Raw genomic sequence first — 20,000 nt, forward strand, 5'->3', positions numbered from 1 at the left:
ATAGCGACTCTAAAGCTGTATCAAACTCTTCAGTAAACGTTGCCTTCTTAGATCCATAGAGAAGCTGCGGTGTAAAGCCTTAACGAACACTTATACTGAGCGTGACAAGCGTGCTCAGGTGGTGGGCGGCGCTGCGTCACGGAAAGGGAGTCACCGAGGCTGTCCAAGTGCTCGCGGTTGTGGGAGGAAGTAGAGTGTCTTGCAATACATGACGTGGACATTCTTGGCGGTGATTGAAGCGAGGTCTCCCATTCACTACCTGACGTTTTCTTAGTTCTGTGAAGTCCATCAAGTGTGTTTTGAGGTTCTTCCAGCCCGTGACGCCCGCTGAGACATGCGTTTAATCCCTTCAGTACCACGACGCGTTTTTCATATTCATTTTGCTTACTATTTGGCGATTCTATATAGCTTCAGAAACTTATGTGGGAGATTATTATTGTGAAGACTCTGGCCAGTAATGTTCTCACCTCCACAGACCCTTCCATATATAAATAGAATTGTCTAATCGTACCCAAAACTCAGGGTAAAATAGCGTCCAATTACTGAAGGAATTAAGGGGAGGTCTGGGGAGGTTTGGGAGACGAACAAGATTAACCTCTTCAGTACTGGAACGCATTTTTGTCTTGAGTTTTGAGTAAGATTAGACCATTTTATTGACATTAGGAAGCATCTATGGAGGTCAGAAGATTAACGGCCAGAATCTTCACTATTTAAATCACCCCATATGTTTCTGAAGCTGTAGAAAATTACCAAGTACTAAGCAAAATAAATATGGAAACGCGTCCTGGTGCTGAAGGGGTTAAGGAAGACTGGAATACACGTGACAGGAGAAAGGGAGAGGTGTGGCACTTTTTGGAAATTCTGAGTTTTGTGAGTATAGGGAGAGAAGCGTTGGGAGTTCGGGGTTTTGCAAGAGAGAGAGAGAGAGAGAGAGAGAGAGAGAGAGAGAGAGAGAGAGAGAGAGAGAGCAGCTTGGGGAGTTCTGGGAGACATCAATAGACTCAACATCTTTCTCTGCTCCATCCTTCCACCTTTATCTTTCTTCTTCCCTTTCTCGTCTCTCAATCTCCTGCCTTCCTTCCCTCTCCACCTTGTCGCATCCTTCACTCCTGCTCTGCCCAGCCATCAGGGAACTCCCAAAACACATATAGGCAGTCTACAGGGACGCGCCGCAGCCGTGAAGGTGACGGGCCACACACCTTCAGGCGGGAGGTAATTGCTATATCGGCTTACCTTCGCGGCACAACAAGGCGGACGCGGCCTCGGTGGGTAGCGGCGGGGCGGTGGCGGGGCAGCAGCAGTCCCGCCCCTTCACGCCGCCTCTTATTATTCGTTCCTTTATTCCAACATGATTTCTCTTTCTCTTTCTCTTCTTTTCTTCTCAGTGCCGACTCGCCTGCTTACTCTACTCCTTCTTTTTCTCTTTCTTTTTCTCTTTCTCTTCTTTTCTTCCCACTGCTAACTCGTCTGCTTACTCTTACACCTTCTTCTCTTTCTCTTTCTCTTTATCTGTCTCTCTGTCTCTTTCATTTAATTTATGTCTGGGTATTTTGCTTTTCTCTTTTTATTTATCATGTGTTTTCTCTTTCTTTGTTTTCTTCTTCTTCTTTCTCTTATTTTCTACCTGGTTATGTTAGTTTTTCTTTCTTCCGTATATGTCTTTTCACCAATCATTTGATCTAGTATCTTTAGCTATTTTTCCTTCTTCATCCTTTCTCCCTTCCTTCCATGCGTCTCTTTCTTAATTTTTCTCTCTCGCCACGACTGTTTTTCAAGGCCATGGAGATGATAAGCGGGGTTTTCAAGAGTTTTCCTCCAATTAATAATGTATAGAAACATGCCAGTCTCCCTCTAGAATCGTAAAAACACCTTTAAAAAAAAACCGTGTAAACTTAAACAAAGCCTTTTGAAATAGTAGAGATGAAGCATTGAAGTACTTGAGAATACGAGCCTCAATTACACAACTCTACTACCTTCCTGACGCAGACCCACGCCAAGGGACACGCCGCCAGCCAATGACCACAACAGACCTTCACGGGAGGATTAAACTCTAGTGTCACTCGCCTTAAGGAGCTGAGCGGGCGTGAGGGGAGAGGGAGAAGAAGAAGAAGGAGGAGGAGGAAGTCACGAGTAAACAAAACGATTACTAACTTCTACAGAGGATTAAGTTGTCGTTAGTTGAAGAAGGTTAAGAGGTCTGACGGAGTGTGATGGTGGTGTGATTGGGAGTACACGGGACTGGTAACTTAAATATGGTTGTGGGAGTGTGATGGTTCATGGTGTGTTTAGGAGTGTAAGGAGCTGGTTACTGAAATGTGCTTGTGGAAGGTTAAAAGAGTATGAAAAGAGTGTGATAGGTGTGTGTCTGGGAGTGTAATGGAACTGGTAACTTAAGTATGTCTAAAGAAGGTTAAAAAGTGTATGAAGTGTCATAAAAGGTGTATTTGTGAGTTTAAGGGTCTGGTAACTTAAGTATGCTTGTGGGATATTAAAAGTGTATGAGTGTGATAGGAGTGTTTGTCTGGGAGTGAGTAAGGAGCTAGTAACTTAACAGATATTTATAGAAGGTTAAGATGTGTATGAGTGTGATTGGAGGGTGTATTTGGGAGTGTGCAAAGAGCTGATTACTTAAATATGTCTGTAGAAGGTAAAAAAAAAAAAAAGTGTCTGTTTGTGAGTGTAAGGAAAAAAGTTACTTAAAAAATACTTATAGGAAGTTAAAAAGAACATGGAAAGGTATGACAGGAGTATGTGTTTGAGAGTGTGAGTGGCATTAAGTGGAAGTGGTAGGTAGTATGGTGTGGATAATAAGGAGTGGAAGCAGGTGAAATGAGTAAAGGGCAATAAGAGATAGTGGATGTGAGTGTGGAGAGATATGAGTGGGTATGAAGATGAGTAAGAAGTGGATGTTAGTGAAGTGAAAGAATAAAGAAAGCAAAGAACAGAAAGAAAGAGGAGTGGAAAGGTGGATTTGAGTGTAGAGAGAGATGAGTTAGTATGCACATATGGACGAGATGAAGATGAGTAAGAAAAGAAAGAAAAGAAAGAAAGAAAAAAAGAAAGAAAGAAAGAAAGAAAGAAAGAAAGAAGAAAGAAAGAACACATACAAAAGAATAAGAAAAATTAAAGAAAGAAAAGGAAAGAAAGAAAGAAGGGAAAGAAAGAAAGAAAAAAGAAAGAAAAAGAAAGGGAGAGAAAGAGAGAAAACAAAGAAATAAAGAAAGAAAAGAAAGAAAGAAATAGAAAGAAAGAAAGAAAAAGAAAGAAAGAAAAAGGGAAAACAAAGAAAAAAATAAATAAGTAAAGAAAGAAAGAAAGAAAGATGGTAAGATACGGAGGAGCAGTTACGTGTAAGGTCGAGGCTAAGGTAACATAAGTAGGCATTTTAGGCTCTAAAGACCTTAGGCTGCGGGCTGTGGAGCAGGGACGGGCACACACACACACACACACACACACACACACACACACACACACACACACACACACACACACACCTATTCCTTGGGTCAACTCCTGCAGGCCAAACTTTCTACAATATGACAGTCACATTACGGTTTCTTTCTTTCTATCTAACTTTGTTTTGTCTTAGAGAGAGAGAGAGAGAGAGAGAGAGAGAGAGAGAGAGAGAGAGAGAGAGAGAGAGAGAGAGAGAGAGAGAGTGTGTGTGTGTGTGTATGTGTGTGTGTGTGTGTGTGTGTGTGTGTGTGTGTGTGTGTGTGTGTGTGTGTGTGTGTGTGTGTTATTTTTAGATAGTTTCCTTATCGTCTTATGTGTTAAATCATTCAAAAATTTTCATGTTCTATTTCTAATGCTACAGTTTCTCTTATCAACTTGTGTGTAAAGTAATACCAGCCTTTTTTAGCTTATATTTACAACTATATACTTTCTTCCTGTATACCCTTCCTATACACACACACACACACACACACACACACACACACACACACACACACACACACACACACACACACACACAAGCTTTTCCGTTCCTTCTTCCTCCGGACTAACCCCTTAAGTACCATGACGCGTTTTTATTCACTGCTTACTATTTGGCGATTTTAGACACCTTCAGAAACTTATGTGAGGGATTAAAATAGTGAAGACTGTGGCCATTAATCTCCTGATCTCCATAGACCCTTCCTAATGCAAAAGGAATAAAACTAATCACACACAGAACTCATGGTAGAAATGCGTCTTACTAGGAGTTAAACATGCAGGATTCACGCAGCGGCTCTCATTGTATCAGTCAGCGCCGCTCAGCCCTGACACCCTCGTTACTCTGTGTTTGCTGGCGGCAGGAGAACACACACTCCACTCCGCCACCAGCCAGTAAAGAGCTTGTCATGATTACCACCAAGGGAGAGATAAGGAGAGAGAGAGAGAGAGAGAGAGAGAGAGAGAGAGAGAGAGAGAGAGAGAGAGAGAGAGAGAGAGAGAGAGAGAGAGAGAGAGAGAGAGAGAGAGAGAGAGAGAGAGAGAAACTACATTACTTTCTCTAACACACCGGAAAAGAAAGAAAAAAAATGTTTCCCTGTGAAGTATAATACAAAAAAACACCACTACCACCACCATCACCACCACCACCATCACCACCACAACTACTATCATCAACAACAACAATACCAGCAAAACCACCATTACCACCACCACAACCACCACCAACACCATCTTCAAAGCTACTCAACATGAAAGTACACGGGGAGACGGGAGGTAAGCCACGCGCTCAGAAGTAATGAGAGGTAAGCGCCACCACGCCAGCACATCACCGCAGCAAGGCCCGTGGCGGCGGCGGCGGTGGTGGTGATGGTGGTGGTGGTGGTGGTGGTGGCGAAGTGGTCATCAGTGTGCGGTTAGCTTCATCATGCTCAAGTGGAGGTAAGTGCGTATAATTTTGAAGTGAGGCCGCTCTCTCTCTCTCTCTCTCTCTCTCTCTCTCTCTCTCTCTCTCTCTCTCTCTCTCTCTCTCTCGTAAAAACGTCATAATTTTCGTGAAACTGACTCTTTTTTTTTTTCTTACGACAAAAACAAAAAAAGATAAAAAGTTGCAATGTGCAGTATCAGAAAGTGTTAAATTACTCTCTCTCTCTCTCTCTCTCTCTCTCTCTCTCTCTCTCTCTCTCTCTCTCTCTCTCACACACACACACACACACACACACACACACAAACATCCAAGCAGGTCATCACCCTTACTTCTCCTCTCTTCTCCTCTCTTCTCACCTCTCCTCATCCTTGGCACACCGCTCGTACACTCTTACATAACCAGAGATCACTTCCCTCTCATCCTCTCCCCTTGCAATCCTCTCACCTCACCTCACCTTACCTTACCTTACGTTCCCTTTTCCCACTCTAACCTATACACCAACCTCCCGCACCCTTCCCTTACCTTACCGTCCCTTCACCGCGGCTTTATGCTCCTCGCCAACACCCGAGATAAAGACCCAAGATAAACAGAAACCCTCGAAGGCACAGCGAACTCACCCGGACTCTGACAGCAATAAATTTTAGTGGCCATTTGTCTCCGCTCGTCGACGCACCAAGAAGTGGCCGGCGGGGTGTAAATTTGCACTTATTAGCCTCAACACTGACAGGCTGCCTTATATGGGACGCCGAGGTGTGAGAGTCGAGGCGAGTGTTGATGGAAAGGTCCGTACAGGTTGGGTTAGAAAAACGAGGGAGGTGAACGACGGTTTTGGTGATAGACGCGTTTGTAGGAATAGGTGGGTGGTGATAAATGGAGGAGAGAGAGAGAGAGAGAGAGAGAGAGAGAGAGAGAGAGAGAGAGAGAGAGAGAGAGAGAGAGAGAGACTGTCATTACCAATACTATCATCACCACTCTTTACTCATTAATTTATTTCTCAAGCTTTAAGTTAAGATAGTTCCTGGCGACAACAGTAACTTTAGCTCAATCAACACCACTACCTTTTATATCTTATTATGTATTATCGTTTAAATAAAAGAGAGAAGGAGAAAGAGAAGAGACAGAGAGAGAGACAGAGGCCCGTATTTTGAATCGCTTTGTCCTCTCACCATCACTACTTTCCAGAGGCTCCAGTTGAAGATACTCGTGTTTTTAAGAGTATTTCTATGGTCCTGGTGATGGATTGGTAAGATTTCTATTTTATTAAAAGGAGAAACTGTCTTGAAAACCCGGCAAGTTGTCTCTGTGGCCTTGGAAAATTGTCATAGTGAGAGGAAAAGGCGTTTCTGAATATGGGCCAGAGAGAGAGAGAGAGAGAGAGAGAGAGAGAGAGAGAGAGAGAGAGAGAGAGAGAGAGAGAGAGAGAGAGAGAGAGAGAGAGAGAGAGAGAGAGAGAGAGAGAGAGAAAGGAGACAGGAGATGCAGAATGAGACAAGAGAAGGGATAAAGTGATAAATGGAAAGAAGCAATATATCAAGGAAAGAAGAGAACAGTAATAAATGTAGAACAGAAGAAAAAAAAAAGGCAGAAAGACAAGAATAAGAAAATAAAAGGTGGAAGAAGACACCAAGAAAATAAAGAAAATAAAAATAATAGAAACAGAACAGAACATGAAAAAATAACCACAAATCTAAAGAAAGAAAGGAAAAAAAAAAAAAGATTAAAAAAAGAAAAGAAACAAGAAATGAAAAAAAGGAATAAATGAAAGAGGAAAAAAATAACCAAATGGAATAAAAACAAATAAAAGAAAAGAAAGGAAACTTAAACGAAAAGTCACATCATATAAGGAAGCTTGTGGGAGGAGGAGGAGGAGGAGGAGGAGGAGGAGGAGGAGGAGGAGGAACAGAAGAAGGGTAAGTGAGAAGAGGGTGACGGCGTGGTGATATTGGTGACTACTGTAAGGAAGAGGAGGAAGAGGAGGAGAAGGAGGAGGAGGAGGAGGAGGAGGAGGAGGAGGAGGAGGATGAAGAAAAGTATAAAAGTAAAAAAGGTGGAAGGAGGAGAAAAGGGAGAATGAAAAAAAGATGAAATAAAAAGAACAATAAAAATTCAAAAAAAGAAGAGGCGGGGGAAGGGGAATCAGGAGAAAGAAGAGCAGGATTGAAGAAGAAGAGGAGGAAGAAGAAAAAGAAGAAGAAGAGTAGAGGAAGGTTGGACTGGAGAGAGAGAGAGAGAGAGAGAGAGAGAGAGAGAGAGAGAGAGAGAGAGGAGTACAATCATGCCGACATCAAGCTCTGTACTATATAACTCTCTCTCTCTCTCTCTCTCTCTCTCTCTCTCTCTCTCTCTCTCTCTCCGGATATCTTACTCACTCACTCATTTTTTCTCACTCTTCCTCTTGCTTTCTATTGTTCTCGCTCTCGTTTTCATTTTCTATCTCCTAAATATAGTCACGTTTTCACTTTCGCTCTTGTGTTTGTTTCTCTTTCTCCGCCTCCTACTTGTTTTTGCTCTCGCTCTCATGTCCGCGAGCCACACACTCCCCCACACGCTGCGCTGAAATGTCCTGCCGCTCAAACACAGTCATTACATACTAACGAGTCTCGCCACTTTCACAGGCTCGCCGATGTTAACACACACACTCTCACACACACATACAGATGGATAGATATTGACCACAACCGAATATTACAGTTACAGGAGGACTTGGAAGGTATGGTCCATTATAAAGTTTTGTAAAAGGACTTGTAAATGGTTTAAAAAGAATAGAATTTGAAACACATAAAACGTCTATTTATACAAACAAACGCATGAAACGCCGCAAGAAAATCAAACTTTCACACACACACACACACACACACACACACACACACACACACACACAGATCGTCCCTCAAGCCTTCAGGTTATAATAAGGTTAACAAGCATACATTCCCTCCCACCTTTCCGTCCCCTCAGCCCTCAGACCTTCATTTCCTCCACGACACGACCTTACAATTACCGAGGCTCTAATTAAACAAGCTCACTTACCTTCTAATCACCGGACATCTAATTAGAACGAGCGTACTTACCGTGGGTGGCGGCGAGGGAAGGGGCAGCGGGCATCACCAACATCACCAGCAAGATAGGAAGTGACGGGCACCACCAGGCTCGCCCGCCACTTATGGGGCGCTGCGACCCTTCACTGCGTGCCTGGGGAGTCATGTTCTTCACCGGCAGGAGTGCTTCACCTCCGGCGGGCGGGTCTCGAGGGAGGGAGGCGGCTGGGGGAAGGCGGCATGGACAGGCTGCGGCAGAGGGGGAGGTGGAGGTGGAGGTGAGCCAGGCGTCCCTCAGGAATGCGTGTGCCTGCCTCTCATGACCCTCCTGCAGAATAGATACAATAGGCATTTGTTAGCTGGGCTTTCTCCCTTTCACTTCAGCGGCGTCGCGAATCGTGGACATTCTTTTAAAGCAAGGAACTGTTTAGGTTACGATCACACCCTAATCGCTCGCGCACCGACCCGCTCACTCGCCCATAAGTCACTCCCACTATACCACACTCCACTTCTCTCCTCCCACAAGACAAAGACGGAAACAGAGAGGGACCAGGTGGCGTGTGTGAGTGTCCCGAAGAGCGATGAGTCATGACACGTTTGGTATGACATCTGTTGACACTAGTAATGGAGCGTGACAGTGGCAGTGACGGTGGGAAGCAGTTACAGGAAGCGCGGAGGAGAAACTTAGCTGGCGTGAGTGTGGCGGGGAGAGCAGGACAGGTGGTGATGACAGTGGGCGGTAAATTAGTGTTAATGGCAAGCTAAAGGAGAGAAAGCAAAGGTTGAGGGTCAGCTCCGGGCACAGGTCAGCGTGTGGGCAGCAGGGCACGGCTGGGAGGGACGGGTGGCAGGGTAGGAAGGCTTGGGTGGAGATCGGGTTGCGTGAGGGCGAGGACACGGTGGGGAGGCAAGGAGGGAGAAGGTGGGGGAGGAAAGATGCAGGAACACCAAACCCACGTGTTCTCAGACTTGTGGTGAGTGTCAAGCCAGTGTGGGCGACGCATTTCCTCTGTGTGTGTGTGCGTGTGTGCGTGTTCATCTTTTCCTCTGTTACATTCTTACTTTCTTTCGTTTTTTCCTTTTCTCTCTCTCTCTCTCTCTCTCTCTCTCTCTCTCTCTCTCTCTCTCCTGCATTTTCACTTCTTTTCCTTTTCCTTTCGTTTCTTTTTTTCACGTGTGTGTGTGTGTGTGTGTGTGTGTGTGTGTGTGTGTGTGTGTGTGTGTGTGTGTGTGTGCGTATGAGAATGAGTGAGTGCATGCGTGCGTGCGGATGTGAGTGTAGTGGTGAGTGAAGGCACTGTGTAAAGGGAGAGATGCGGTGATGCGTCACGAGAACACAACAACACAACAACACCACAACACACCACACCACCACAAGCACTACAAAACAAACAGCTGATGACGTCACTTGATTTCCTTCCTGGTAAACACATGTGTGACTCGAACGATACCCAGAAAACAAATGAAGGCTGATGAGAGAGAGAGAGAGAGAGAGAGAGAGAGAGAGAGAGAGAGAGAGAGAGAGAGAGAGAGAGAGAGAGAGAGAGAGAGAGAGAGAGAGAGAGAGAGAGAGAAGGACCAAGAAAGGAAGGTAGAAGGAAAAGACTTGGAGAGAAAGGCTAACGATGAGAGATGGGCAAGCTAAGAGAAGGAAGGTTGAAGACGGGAAAAAAACTGAATGAAAAGATGAGAAAAGAAAAACAAACGGAGAGAAGAGAAATAATTGAGAAGTGGAAGGAAAAGACTGGGAGAGAGAAAAGCTAACGGAGAGAGAGAGATGGGAAAGCTTAGAAAAGACGGGGAAGGCTGAAGGAAAAAGGTGAAGAAAAAGAAAACTAACGAAGAGAAGAGAGAAGCTAAAAAGTGAGAGGAAAAGAAGAAAGAAAGACTGAGAACAGAGAGACTGAAGGAGGAAAACAGAGAGAGAGAGAGAGAGAGAGAGAGAGAGAGAGAGAGAGAGAGAGAGAGAGAGAGAGAGAGAGAGAAAGACAAGCATAGAGAAAGATTCAACTGAGAGACTGAGACCAGGAAAGCAACACCAAGCCACAAGTTCAATTCAATTCAGACAGTTTCATTTTGTTTATCTATCTATCTTATTTATTTATTTTGCGTTCATGTCCCAACAAGCAATAAGGGTGTTCTGTCTATCATATAACTCACGGGGCTGACTCGTAAATCCTTATTAACATCGTAGGAGTTCACAGCACCTCCTGCATATGTTTAGTGGCGACGCTACGAGGAGATAAGCAATATAAGCGGGGCGGTGGCGGAGGGGAGAGACTCAGCCGCCAGACACGGGAAGGGAAAACATGACATTAGTAACTGTTATTGCCGCCAGCGAGAAGGTCGAACCTGATTCCCACGGTGGTGATGGTAGTGGTACAGTAGCAGTAGTAGTAGTAATAGTAGTGGTAGTGGTAGTGGCAGTGGTGTGTGGTGGTAGTAGTAGTAGTAATAGCAGCAACAGTAGTAATGGTAATAGTAGTATACTCAATATTGGTTAACACGGCGAAGACAACACTAGAAAAAATAAGAAAACAAAAAGAAAAAGATATAGAAAAACATATTACCCTAAAAACACTACTATGAAACTATTACTTACCACATATCCGTCCCTTATCACACACACACACACACACACACACACACACACACACTTGACCGCCCCTCTTAGCCATCTCCTCTGACGCCACACGCGCTATCAACGTCCCACACCATTACAGGAAACACGATATCATTAGACATCAGCTGCTTAAATCCTGCGGCCGCCACACCCACGGCAACTGGCGGCGGGCGGCTGGAGGGAGGGGAAAGAACGAAACCAGACCCTCTCTCCTTTCCCCCTCCCTCCCACCATCACAAGCACAATAATGTATCAAAGCTCTTATTCTAAAACGCCTTCTATGACCATAAAGATGATTAGGCGGTTTTCAAGAGTGCTTCTCCTGTAAATAATGTAGAAATCGTGTTGAATCTGTCACTAGAGGCGTAAAAAACACTCTTAAAAACGTGTCACTTCAACTAGCGTCCTTTTTAATGTGGTGGTGGCGTCGTGGCAAGAGTGATTTAGATTGTGGCTCTAAGTACTTCAATAAGGGAAAATTATTTAGCGCTCTACAGTTGCACTCTGAAAAAAAAAAATGCTGTAAAAACAAGTAATAATTCTGCAATGTGACGTTGTGTGAAGGAATAGGAGGAGGAGGAGGAGGAGGAGGAGGAGGAGGAGTAAGAAGAGGAGGAGGAGAAGTAGGGTGGTCTGTGTTGAGCATCAGACATAACGAAGATTTACCCCCCCCATCTTTTCCTCCCATCCCTTCCCCTTTCCTTCTTCCTCCTCCTGCTCCTCCATTCCTCCTCATCCCTTCCCCTTCTCTCTGCGCACTTGTCTCGCAGCGTCCCTTCCTTGTCAACCGTCTCCTCTCCTCCTCCTCCTCCTCCTCCTCCTCCTCCTCTTTCGCATCTCCTATTCCACCACATTAATGCCTCCTCTGGCCCCCGTCGCGTCGCTTTAGAGTGGGTGGCAATGGAATAATGGTGTTCGGGGGTCGTGTTGTAAGTGTGTGTGTGAGAGGCAGGGCGTTTTTGTATGCGTGTTTACTCCTACAGCTCCTCCCGGTCTGTGCTTCAAGGGAGGGTGATAGCAGAGAGTGGGTGTCAGTGGTGCGCCCGCTAACAACTGGCAACACTCCCTTGTACTAATGACTTCTGCAGCAATCAAGGTAGGGCGAGGAGTAAGGAGTGTCGCATCTTGTTCCTTCCCCGTTCTTTCATTCTCTTCCTTCACTTCCAACTCCTTTTCTTCTTTCTCCTCTTCTTCTTCTTCTTCTTCCTCCTCCTCCTGCCCGACCTTCTTTTTTTCATCTTCCTTTTTCTTCTTTTGTCTTTTTTTTTCTTCTTTTTTACTTCTTTTCTTTTCTTCTTCTTTCTTCTTCTTCTTCTTCTTCTTCTTCTTCTTCTTCTCCAGCCACAACACAGTTTTGCATCCTTATTATGTCTCTGCCACCTGCACTACTCCTCCTCCTCCTCCTCCTCCTCCTCCTCCTCCTCCTCCTCCTCCTCCTCCTACTCCTTCTCTCCTCCTTCTCCTCCTCCTACTTCTCCCTTCCCTCCACCATCGGTGCCGTGACACCAATACCATCTGTCCGTCTCTCTCTCTCTCTCTCTCTCTCTCTCTCTCTCTCTCTCTCTCTCACTATAATTCCATTAACACCCAAATCTCCTCCCTTCTCCTCCCTCCCGCCACACCCTCCCTTCCTCCACCTTCTTCCCAAACACACACACACACACACACACACACACACACACACACACACACACACACACACACACACACACACACACACACGACCACCACCACCACCATCACCACCACCACCACCACCACCACCACAACAACAACAACAACAACAACAATAACAACATGGGTCAGGGTAACGCAGGGCAAGGCAAGGGGACGTGGAAGGAAAGGACGAACATGGAGGAGGAGGAGGAGGAGGAGGAGGAGGAGCGAGAAGGACAAGGATAATGAGGAGATAGAGAAATGATAATGACAAGACAAAGAGGAAAAAGTGAAGAGGTGACGGTGCGGTAAGAAAAAGAGGAGGAGGAGGAGGAGGAGGAGGAGGAGGAGGAGGAGGAGGAGGAGGAGGAATAAGAAGAAGAGACGTAGCGGTATAATTTTGTCCCTGACCTGGCTGCTTGAGAGAGAGAGAGAGAGAGAGAGAGAGAGAGAGAGAGAGAGAGAGAAATATAATGAACCCGTGCGTAACCAAGCTCCTCCTCCTCCTCCTCCTCCTCCTCCTCCTTCTCCCACTACCCCACCCCCACAAAAAAACTCAAATAAACAATCTTACCAAATGCACATCTCCCACCCCCCACGTCCCCCTCCGACCCTCCTCAACCTCCCCTGACCCCTGACCTCCTTGCTTGCCGCGCCACTCACCATCACCATCACCATCACCATCACCACCATCACCATCATACTGTCAAAGAGATGTACTAGTATTTCTCTCTCTCTCTCTCTCTCTCTCTCTCTCTCTCTCTCTCTCTTGGTTCTCTGCTTTGTTGTTTCTCCTTATCCTAATGCTGTTCAATTTTTCTTTTTTTTTTTTTTGTTTTGTTTTAACGTAAGAGTAATAATATCAGTTTTTTTTCATTTTCATATTTTTCTTTTTCTATTTTCTCGGTTTTACTAATATCTTTTTCTTCTCCTTTGGTTCTCTTCTCGCTGATCATTTTCCCGGTTTTCACTTTTCAAATGCAAGTTTTTTTTTTCATATAAATTTCATCTTTTATTTTTTATTTTCTCGTATCTTCTATTAACTGTTTCCTTTTTCCTATTACCTGGTTCCTTGATATTCTTCTCCCTTCTTCTCGTTCCTCTTCCTACTTTACTCCTCGCCTCCTCCTTCTCCTCCTTCTTGTTTTCCAGCCCAACGCTTTCAACGCAAGACCTAAACAATTTTTACTCACTCATTCCTCAAAGTTCTGCATTATCAGTTTCTTCTCCTTTCTTTCCTCCTTCCGTGTCTTTCTCCATCTCTCTCTCCACGATCACCAATGCAACTTTACAGTACAAGAGCACCATTAATATTTCTTCTCCTTTGTCCTTTTAAATTTTACGACAATATTTCACCGTGCAAATACTTCTTCCTTCCCAGAGAGAGAGAGAGAGAGAGAGAGAGAGAGAGAGAGAGAGAGAGAGAGAGAGAGAGAGAGAGAGAGAGAGAGAGAGACCTGCATGCGTATTATAAACTCCCTTATTATATCTTTTAAGGAGGAAAAGGAGGAAATGCAAAGGGAAGGACACATTCTCTATAACTTTCTCAAAAAATAACTAACTTCTTCATGACTAACATTAATCCCTTCAGTACCATGACACGTCTTCATATCCATTCTTAGGTTAGCAATTTTATACAGTGTTACGTCTCCTTACCCTGGCCTGCCCTCGCGTCCTCCTGGGAAAGTTGTCAACAGTACAATTGGTGTTTTTGAGGTGTTTTTCGGGGTGTTTTTTTTTTTGGGTGTATTTTGGTGTTGATGTGTTTTGCGGTGTTTTGGGTGTGTTTGGTGCTTGTTTTAAACCGAAAAATACCCAAGAAAACACCACAAGCTGTGTACAAGAGCCCGAGGTAACCAGATGTGTCACGTGGGCTTAATCTGTATACAGTACCAGGACGCGTTTCCACATTCATTCAGGTTAGTAATTGGTGATCTTATACAGCTTCAGAATCTCACGTGGGGATTAAAAAGTGAAGATTCTACACCATTAACCCTCTAACCTCCATAGAACCTTGCTAGTGTAAGTAAAATCATCTAATCATACACAAAACACATGGAAGAAATGCGTCTCAGTACTGAAGGGGTTAAATGCGTCCCAGTACTGAAGGAATTAAGCACTGTTTTTTTCTCTCCTTAACAATCTTTGCCATGTCTCGAAAAAAAAAAGAAAAATGTTTGTGTTTGTTTAGAAAAAAAAGTTAGCACGGGTATACTGACTAACTAGCATCGAAGAGAACAGCATCGCCACTCCGAGAAGAACAAAAGGAGGAGGAGATCTATTAGAAGTGACAGGCGAGTGAATGTTCAAGCAAAAAAGGAAGAGATAAGGGGATTAGCATAGATTACGACAACTACACTGTTAAGACGAGAGAGAGAGAGAGAGAGAGAGAGAGAGAGAGAGAGAGAGTATACAGGTTAGCAAAAAAGGGAAAGCACACATAGTAACAAAGAAAACAAAAGAGAAACAATTGTAGAAACACTTAACGCTCTTTGTGAATTATTAGAAACATGTTGTGGTGGTGGTGGTGGTGGTGGTGGTGGTGGTGGTGGTGGTGGTGGTGGTGGTGGTGGTGGTGGTGGTGGGTGGTGGTGTAGTAGTAGTAGTAGTAGTAGTAGTAGTAGTGGTAGTAGTGGTAGTAGTAGTAGTAGTAGTAGTAGTAGTGGTGGTGTTGTGTTGTTGTTGTTGTTGTTGTTGTTGTTGTAAAGAAGAAGAAGAAGAGTGGTGGTGGTGGTGGTAGCAGTAGCAGTGGTGGTGGTGGTAGCAGTGGTGGCAGCAGTGGTAGCAGTGGTGGTGGTGGTGGCAGCAGTGCAGCAGCAGCAGCAGCAGCAGCAGTAGCAGTAGTAGTAGTAGTAGTAGTAGCAGTAGTAGTAGTAGTAGCAGCAGTGGCAGCAGCAGCAGCAGTAGTAGTAGTAGTAGTGGTAGTAGTAGTAGTAGTAAAAGATGTTATTTTGATGTTGTTTTCTTTGATACAAACTAAGACAAACAAAAAAGAAGACAAATAGTTAATTACAAATGATATTCGTCAAATCACATTAGACATTTAATAACAAAACAAAACAAACACACGAAAAACAACAACAAACATTTCCGTCTTAACATTACCCTCCACACACACACACACACACACACACACACACACACACACACACACACACACACACACACACACACACACACACACACACACCTCCTCTCACTTCCCATCCTTAAAAACACCAATCATTCTCCAATACAACACCTTTCCACACCACAAATACACCCATTTAAAACTACACTTACATATATTCAAACCCACACCCCCTCCCATTACACACACACACACAAACCCCTCTCAAGCACACCTACACAAGACATCCTCTGAGTCACAACAACAAATAAAAACCCAATACACATTTTTCATACAGCGAGGAATCGTATCGAACATCCTTGTAAACTTGGAAGGGACAATATTACAGACAGTTAACAGGTTCTCTAATACTGCGAAGCCTTCTCCACTTTCCTCCACCTGTCTTGGCCACCTGCAGGGCTCAACACAGACGCCCAGCCACTCTTTCTCTCTCATATCAATTTGAAGGAGAAGGAAAAAAGAAATTTGTTGGAGGTGCACGAGGCGAAGGAAGGGAAGGAAAGATTTTGTTGGTGTTTTGTTTGTTGCCTTTTCAGAGTTTGGTGTATGTGGAGTGTTTGGGAGAGAGAGAGAGAGAGAGAGAGAGAGAGAGAGAGAGAGAGAGAGAGAGAGAGAGAGAGAGAGAGAATGGGGGGGGGTTAGAGTCGTGGTGATGATTTAAGCAGGCGTTCTCGTCTCCAACGGCTTGTGTACTAACAGCATAACTTGTATTCTCTCTCTCTCTCTCTCTCTCTCTCTCTCTCTCAACCACACATTTATTTAACTATTTTCTAATATTTACTTTCTTTCGCATGGTGTGTGTGTGTGTGTGTGTGTGTGTGTGTGTGTGTGTGTACGTACATGCTTATTTTTGGTCATGGACAATGCTTACACACATGTTAATAATCCGTGTGTGTGTGTGTGTGTGTGTGTGTGTGTGTGTGTGTGTGTGTGTGTGTGTGTGTGTGTGTGTGTGTTTATTTGGTCTTAGCCGAGAGTCCCCGTCGTAAATTTATCTACACAACACACAGGGACGTTTATGAGTGTGACCAGGCACGGGGGAGAGAGAGGGGGAGAGGAGGGAGAGGGGGAGAGGGGAGAGAGGGAGAGGGAGAGGGGAGGAACAAGGCGGGGGAGGGAGTGGGAGACTAGAGAAGGGTGGAGTGGAGGAGGAGGAGGAGGAGGAGGTGAAAAGAAAACGAGGGGTGAGAGAGAGAGAGAGAGAGAGAGAGAGAGAGAGAGAGAGAGAGAGAGAGAGAGAGAGAGAGAGAGAGAGAGAGGACGGTTAGACACAAACAGAGAGAGACAGAAGGAAAAGACGAGAAGAGAGAGAGAGAGAGAGAGAGAGAGAGAGAGAGAGAGAGAGAGAGAGAGAGAGAGAGAATAGGAAGGGAATTACGAAGAAGAGAATGATGGAGATGAAGAAATACACGAGGAAAGAAAAGGAGAAATGAAAGGAACGGATGATGGAGACATATAAAGGCAAACATAATAGAGAGAGAGAGAGAGAGAGAGAGAGAGAGAAAGAGACAGAGAGAGAGGAGGTGGTGGTGGTGACTGAAAGAGTAAGTGGAAGGGACGAAGAAGATAAGAAGAATAAATAAAAGATAGAAAAAGTGAGAAATGAAGAATGAAGAAAAAGAAAAAGAAAAAGATGAACCGAAGTAGAAATAGAGAAAAAATAAAGAAAAAGGTGAGAAGAAGAAGAAGAAGAAGAAGAAGAAGAAGAAAATGAGAAAGGAAGACAAAAAACTAAAATAAAATGATGAATGATAAAGTTCTGACAAGGAGAAAGAAAATGGAAAAAGGGAACAGAAGGGAGTAAAAAAAAGAGAGAATACAAAATAAAAGGGAAAAAATATGCTGAATAGGGAAGGAAAATACAAAGAAAAGATGACTAAAACAGGAAGGAAGGGAGAGGAGGAAAAACACGGAACGGAAGGAAAAAAAACTCACTGAGGAAGAAGAAGAAGAAGAAGAAGAAGAAGAAGAAGCATAAAATTCAGAAAAAAATGAGGAGGATGCAAAATAGAAGAAAAAAGAGGAAAAAGAAGAGCCCAAGGAGAAACAAAATGAGGAGGAGGGGGAGGAGGAAGAGAAGAAGAAGAAGAAGAAGAAGAAGAAGAGGAGGAGGAGGAGGAGGAGAAGGACAAAGGGAAACAGAAGGTGGTGAATAACTAACAAAACATCACATAAATAAAAAAAAAAAATAGGAAAAAAGACAAAAGAAATAAGAAAAAATGAAGACATAAAGGAAGAGGAAGAAGAAGATGAAGAGGAAGAAGAGGAGGAGAAGGAGGAAGAGGAGGAGGACAAAGGGAAACAGAAGGTGGTGAATAACAAACAAAACATCACATAAATAAAAAGAAATAGAAAAAAGACACAAAAGAAATAAGAAAATAGTAAGACAGGAATATTAATTAGCTGTGCATGGCGTGTTGAGAGTGGCCATGATCCCTGCACCTCTCTCCCCTCTCCCTCCCTCTCTCCCCTCTCCCCTCTCTCTTCCTTCGTCATGAGCCAGGCGCCCTCACCTCTCACCCTCACCCAATCACACTTCATCACCCTCCCAGCTCACTTGATACTACCTCTCTCTCTCTCTCTCTCTCTCTCTCTCTGTCAGCTTATCGTCTCCCTTATTTTTTTTTTTCCTTAACCATTTTCCTCTCTATTTTCCCTCTTTTTTTTCCTTCCTCTTATTTTTATATGGTATTTTTCTTTGTTTCTACTTTATACCTCATCTCCTTCCTTTCTCCCCCTCTCTTTTTCTCCTCTCTTTCCTTTCACTCTCAATTTATCATCTTCATTTCCTGTCTAAGTTTTTTATTCTATATTCTGTCTTTTCTCGTCTCTCCCATCTTTCTATTGTATTTTTCCTTATTTCTACGTTTTATCTCATCTCTCTCTTTTCTTCCTTCCTTTTTCTCCCTCCTTCCTCAAGCAATTCTCCTCTTTTCTTTAACTTTTCCTGCTTCCATGTTCAGCTTTATACTTTTCCTTTCACTACCTCCTCCATTTCCTCACTCATTCTCTCCTCGTCCTTCTCCTGTCTTTCTTTTCTTTTTCTTCCTCTCTATTCTCTCTCACTCTTCCTTCCTTCACTTCCTCTCTCCTACCAAACTCATCCTTTCTCTTCTGATTCTCTTCTTTTTTTTTGTCTCACTGTCTCTTATACTCGTCAAACTCAACCTCTTTATTTCTTTCCTCATTGTCACACGCACCTTTTTCATTCCTCCCATTTGCCTTGCCTACCTACTTTTCCCCTATTTCTTACTTCCTATCTCTTCAATTTTCCTTCCACATCTTCCAAGCCTCTCCTTTCCTTCCCTCCTGCACTTTCACACTCCCTAATTCCTTATGAGTGTCCCCTCACGCCTCGTCGCGCCCTTCACCTCTCCCCTCAATCAGGCAGAAGCAAAAACCACTTCTCGTGTCTGGCATTACCTGTGCCTCTGCTTGACTTAGGAAACTACACCTGACATTTGAGCATTTCACGCGAGCCTCAGGTAAACACGAAGACAGGAAAGATGAGAGTCTGAGGGTAAGAATTGGAGGCTCAGATGAGAGAGGGAGGGTGGGCTGGAGTGACGAAGATGAGGATGAGAAGAAGGAAGAAAAAAAGAGAAGAAAGGAAGAGGAGAAGAGGATGACAGAGAAGAGGAGTGAGAGGAGGAGGAGGAGGAATAAAAAGAGGAAGGATGAAGGGAATTGGATATGAGGATGAGGTGAAGGAGGAGAATAGGAAGGATAATGGTAAAAGGATGTGAGAGATTAGATGAGTTAAGGAGAATCAGACGAGGATGAGATGAAGGATGAATAAAAGAAGGAAGGATAATGAGAAAAGGATGAGTTAAGAAGGTGAGGTGTGGGTGACAGAGATGAAGATGAGATGAAGGAAGAATAAAAGAAGGAAGGACAATAGGAAGAGGATGAGATGAGAAGGATGAAATGAAAGAAGGAAGGATGTTTTTTTTTGAGAGATGATGTAAAGGAAAAGGAAGATAACAAGAAGGATTAGGTGAAGGAAGAATGAAACGAAGATAGTGTGATAAGAAGGATGAGACTAAAACAAAAAAATAAAAATGAAGGAAGAAAGAAAGGAAAAAAGGATCTAAGAAATGAAGGAAGCAAAGAGGGAAAAACAGAAGGATTATGAAGGTTACTTTTACAAATATATTTCTTTATTTTCTCTCTCTTATCCTTCTTCTCTCTTTTTATATATCTTTTTTTTTCGTATGAGAAGTAAATACATTTTGTCTCTCATCTTTAACCTTGTGTATTTTTCCCTGTATTCATGGATGTGTGTGTGTGTGTGTGTGTGTGTGTGTGTGTGTGTGTGTGTGTGTGTGTGTGTGTGTGTGTGTGTGTGTGTGTGTGTGTGTGTGTGTGTGTCAGACAATACATGTTTCTTTTCTTATCTTCTTTTTTCCATTAATTTCAAGGCTAGAGTTTATAATTCTCGTATTTGTGTGTGATAAAGTTGTTGTTTTTGTTGCTGTTATGGTGGTGGTGCTGGGTGGTGGTGATGCTGGTGGTGGTGGTGGTGGTGGTGGTGGTGGTGGCGGTGGTGGTGCTGGAGGTGGAAAGTTATGGCAACAACACACGACCGGTCAAGGATAAACACACACACACACACACACACACACTGACAAGGCCACCCCGTCCACCTCCCCCCTGTCTCCCCACTTCAGGCCTATAATTTCGAAGGTTACAGGT

General features: G+C 43.9%; 1 protein-coding gene across 4 annotated transcripts in view; it reads right to left on the minus strand.

The window, feature by feature from the left end:
- LOC123504961 overlaps positions 1 to 20,000 on the minus strand; it is a 124,667-nt gene that overhangs the window by 78,289 nt on the left and 26,378 nt on the right. For all 4 annotated transcript variants that reach the window (XM_045255930.1, XM_045255931.1, XM_045255928.1 and 1 more), the window contains exon 2: positions 7,930 to 8,224. In XM_045255930.1, coding sequence (XP_045111865.1) covers positions 7,930 to 8,062 — 133 coding nt within the window. In that variant the 5' untranslated portion in view covers positions 8,063 to 8,224. The remainder of the gene's footprint in view (positions 1 to 7,929; positions 8,225 to 20,000) is intronic.

This window comes from Portunus trituberculatus, chromosome 17, assembly GCF_017591435.1.
Source record: "Portunus trituberculatus isolate SZX2019 chromosome 17, ASM1759143v1, whole genome shotgun sequence".
In the NCBI taxonomy this organism is placed as follows: domain Eukaryota; kingdom Metazoa; phylum Arthropoda; class Malacostraca; order Decapoda; family Portunidae; genus Portunus; species Portunus trituberculatus.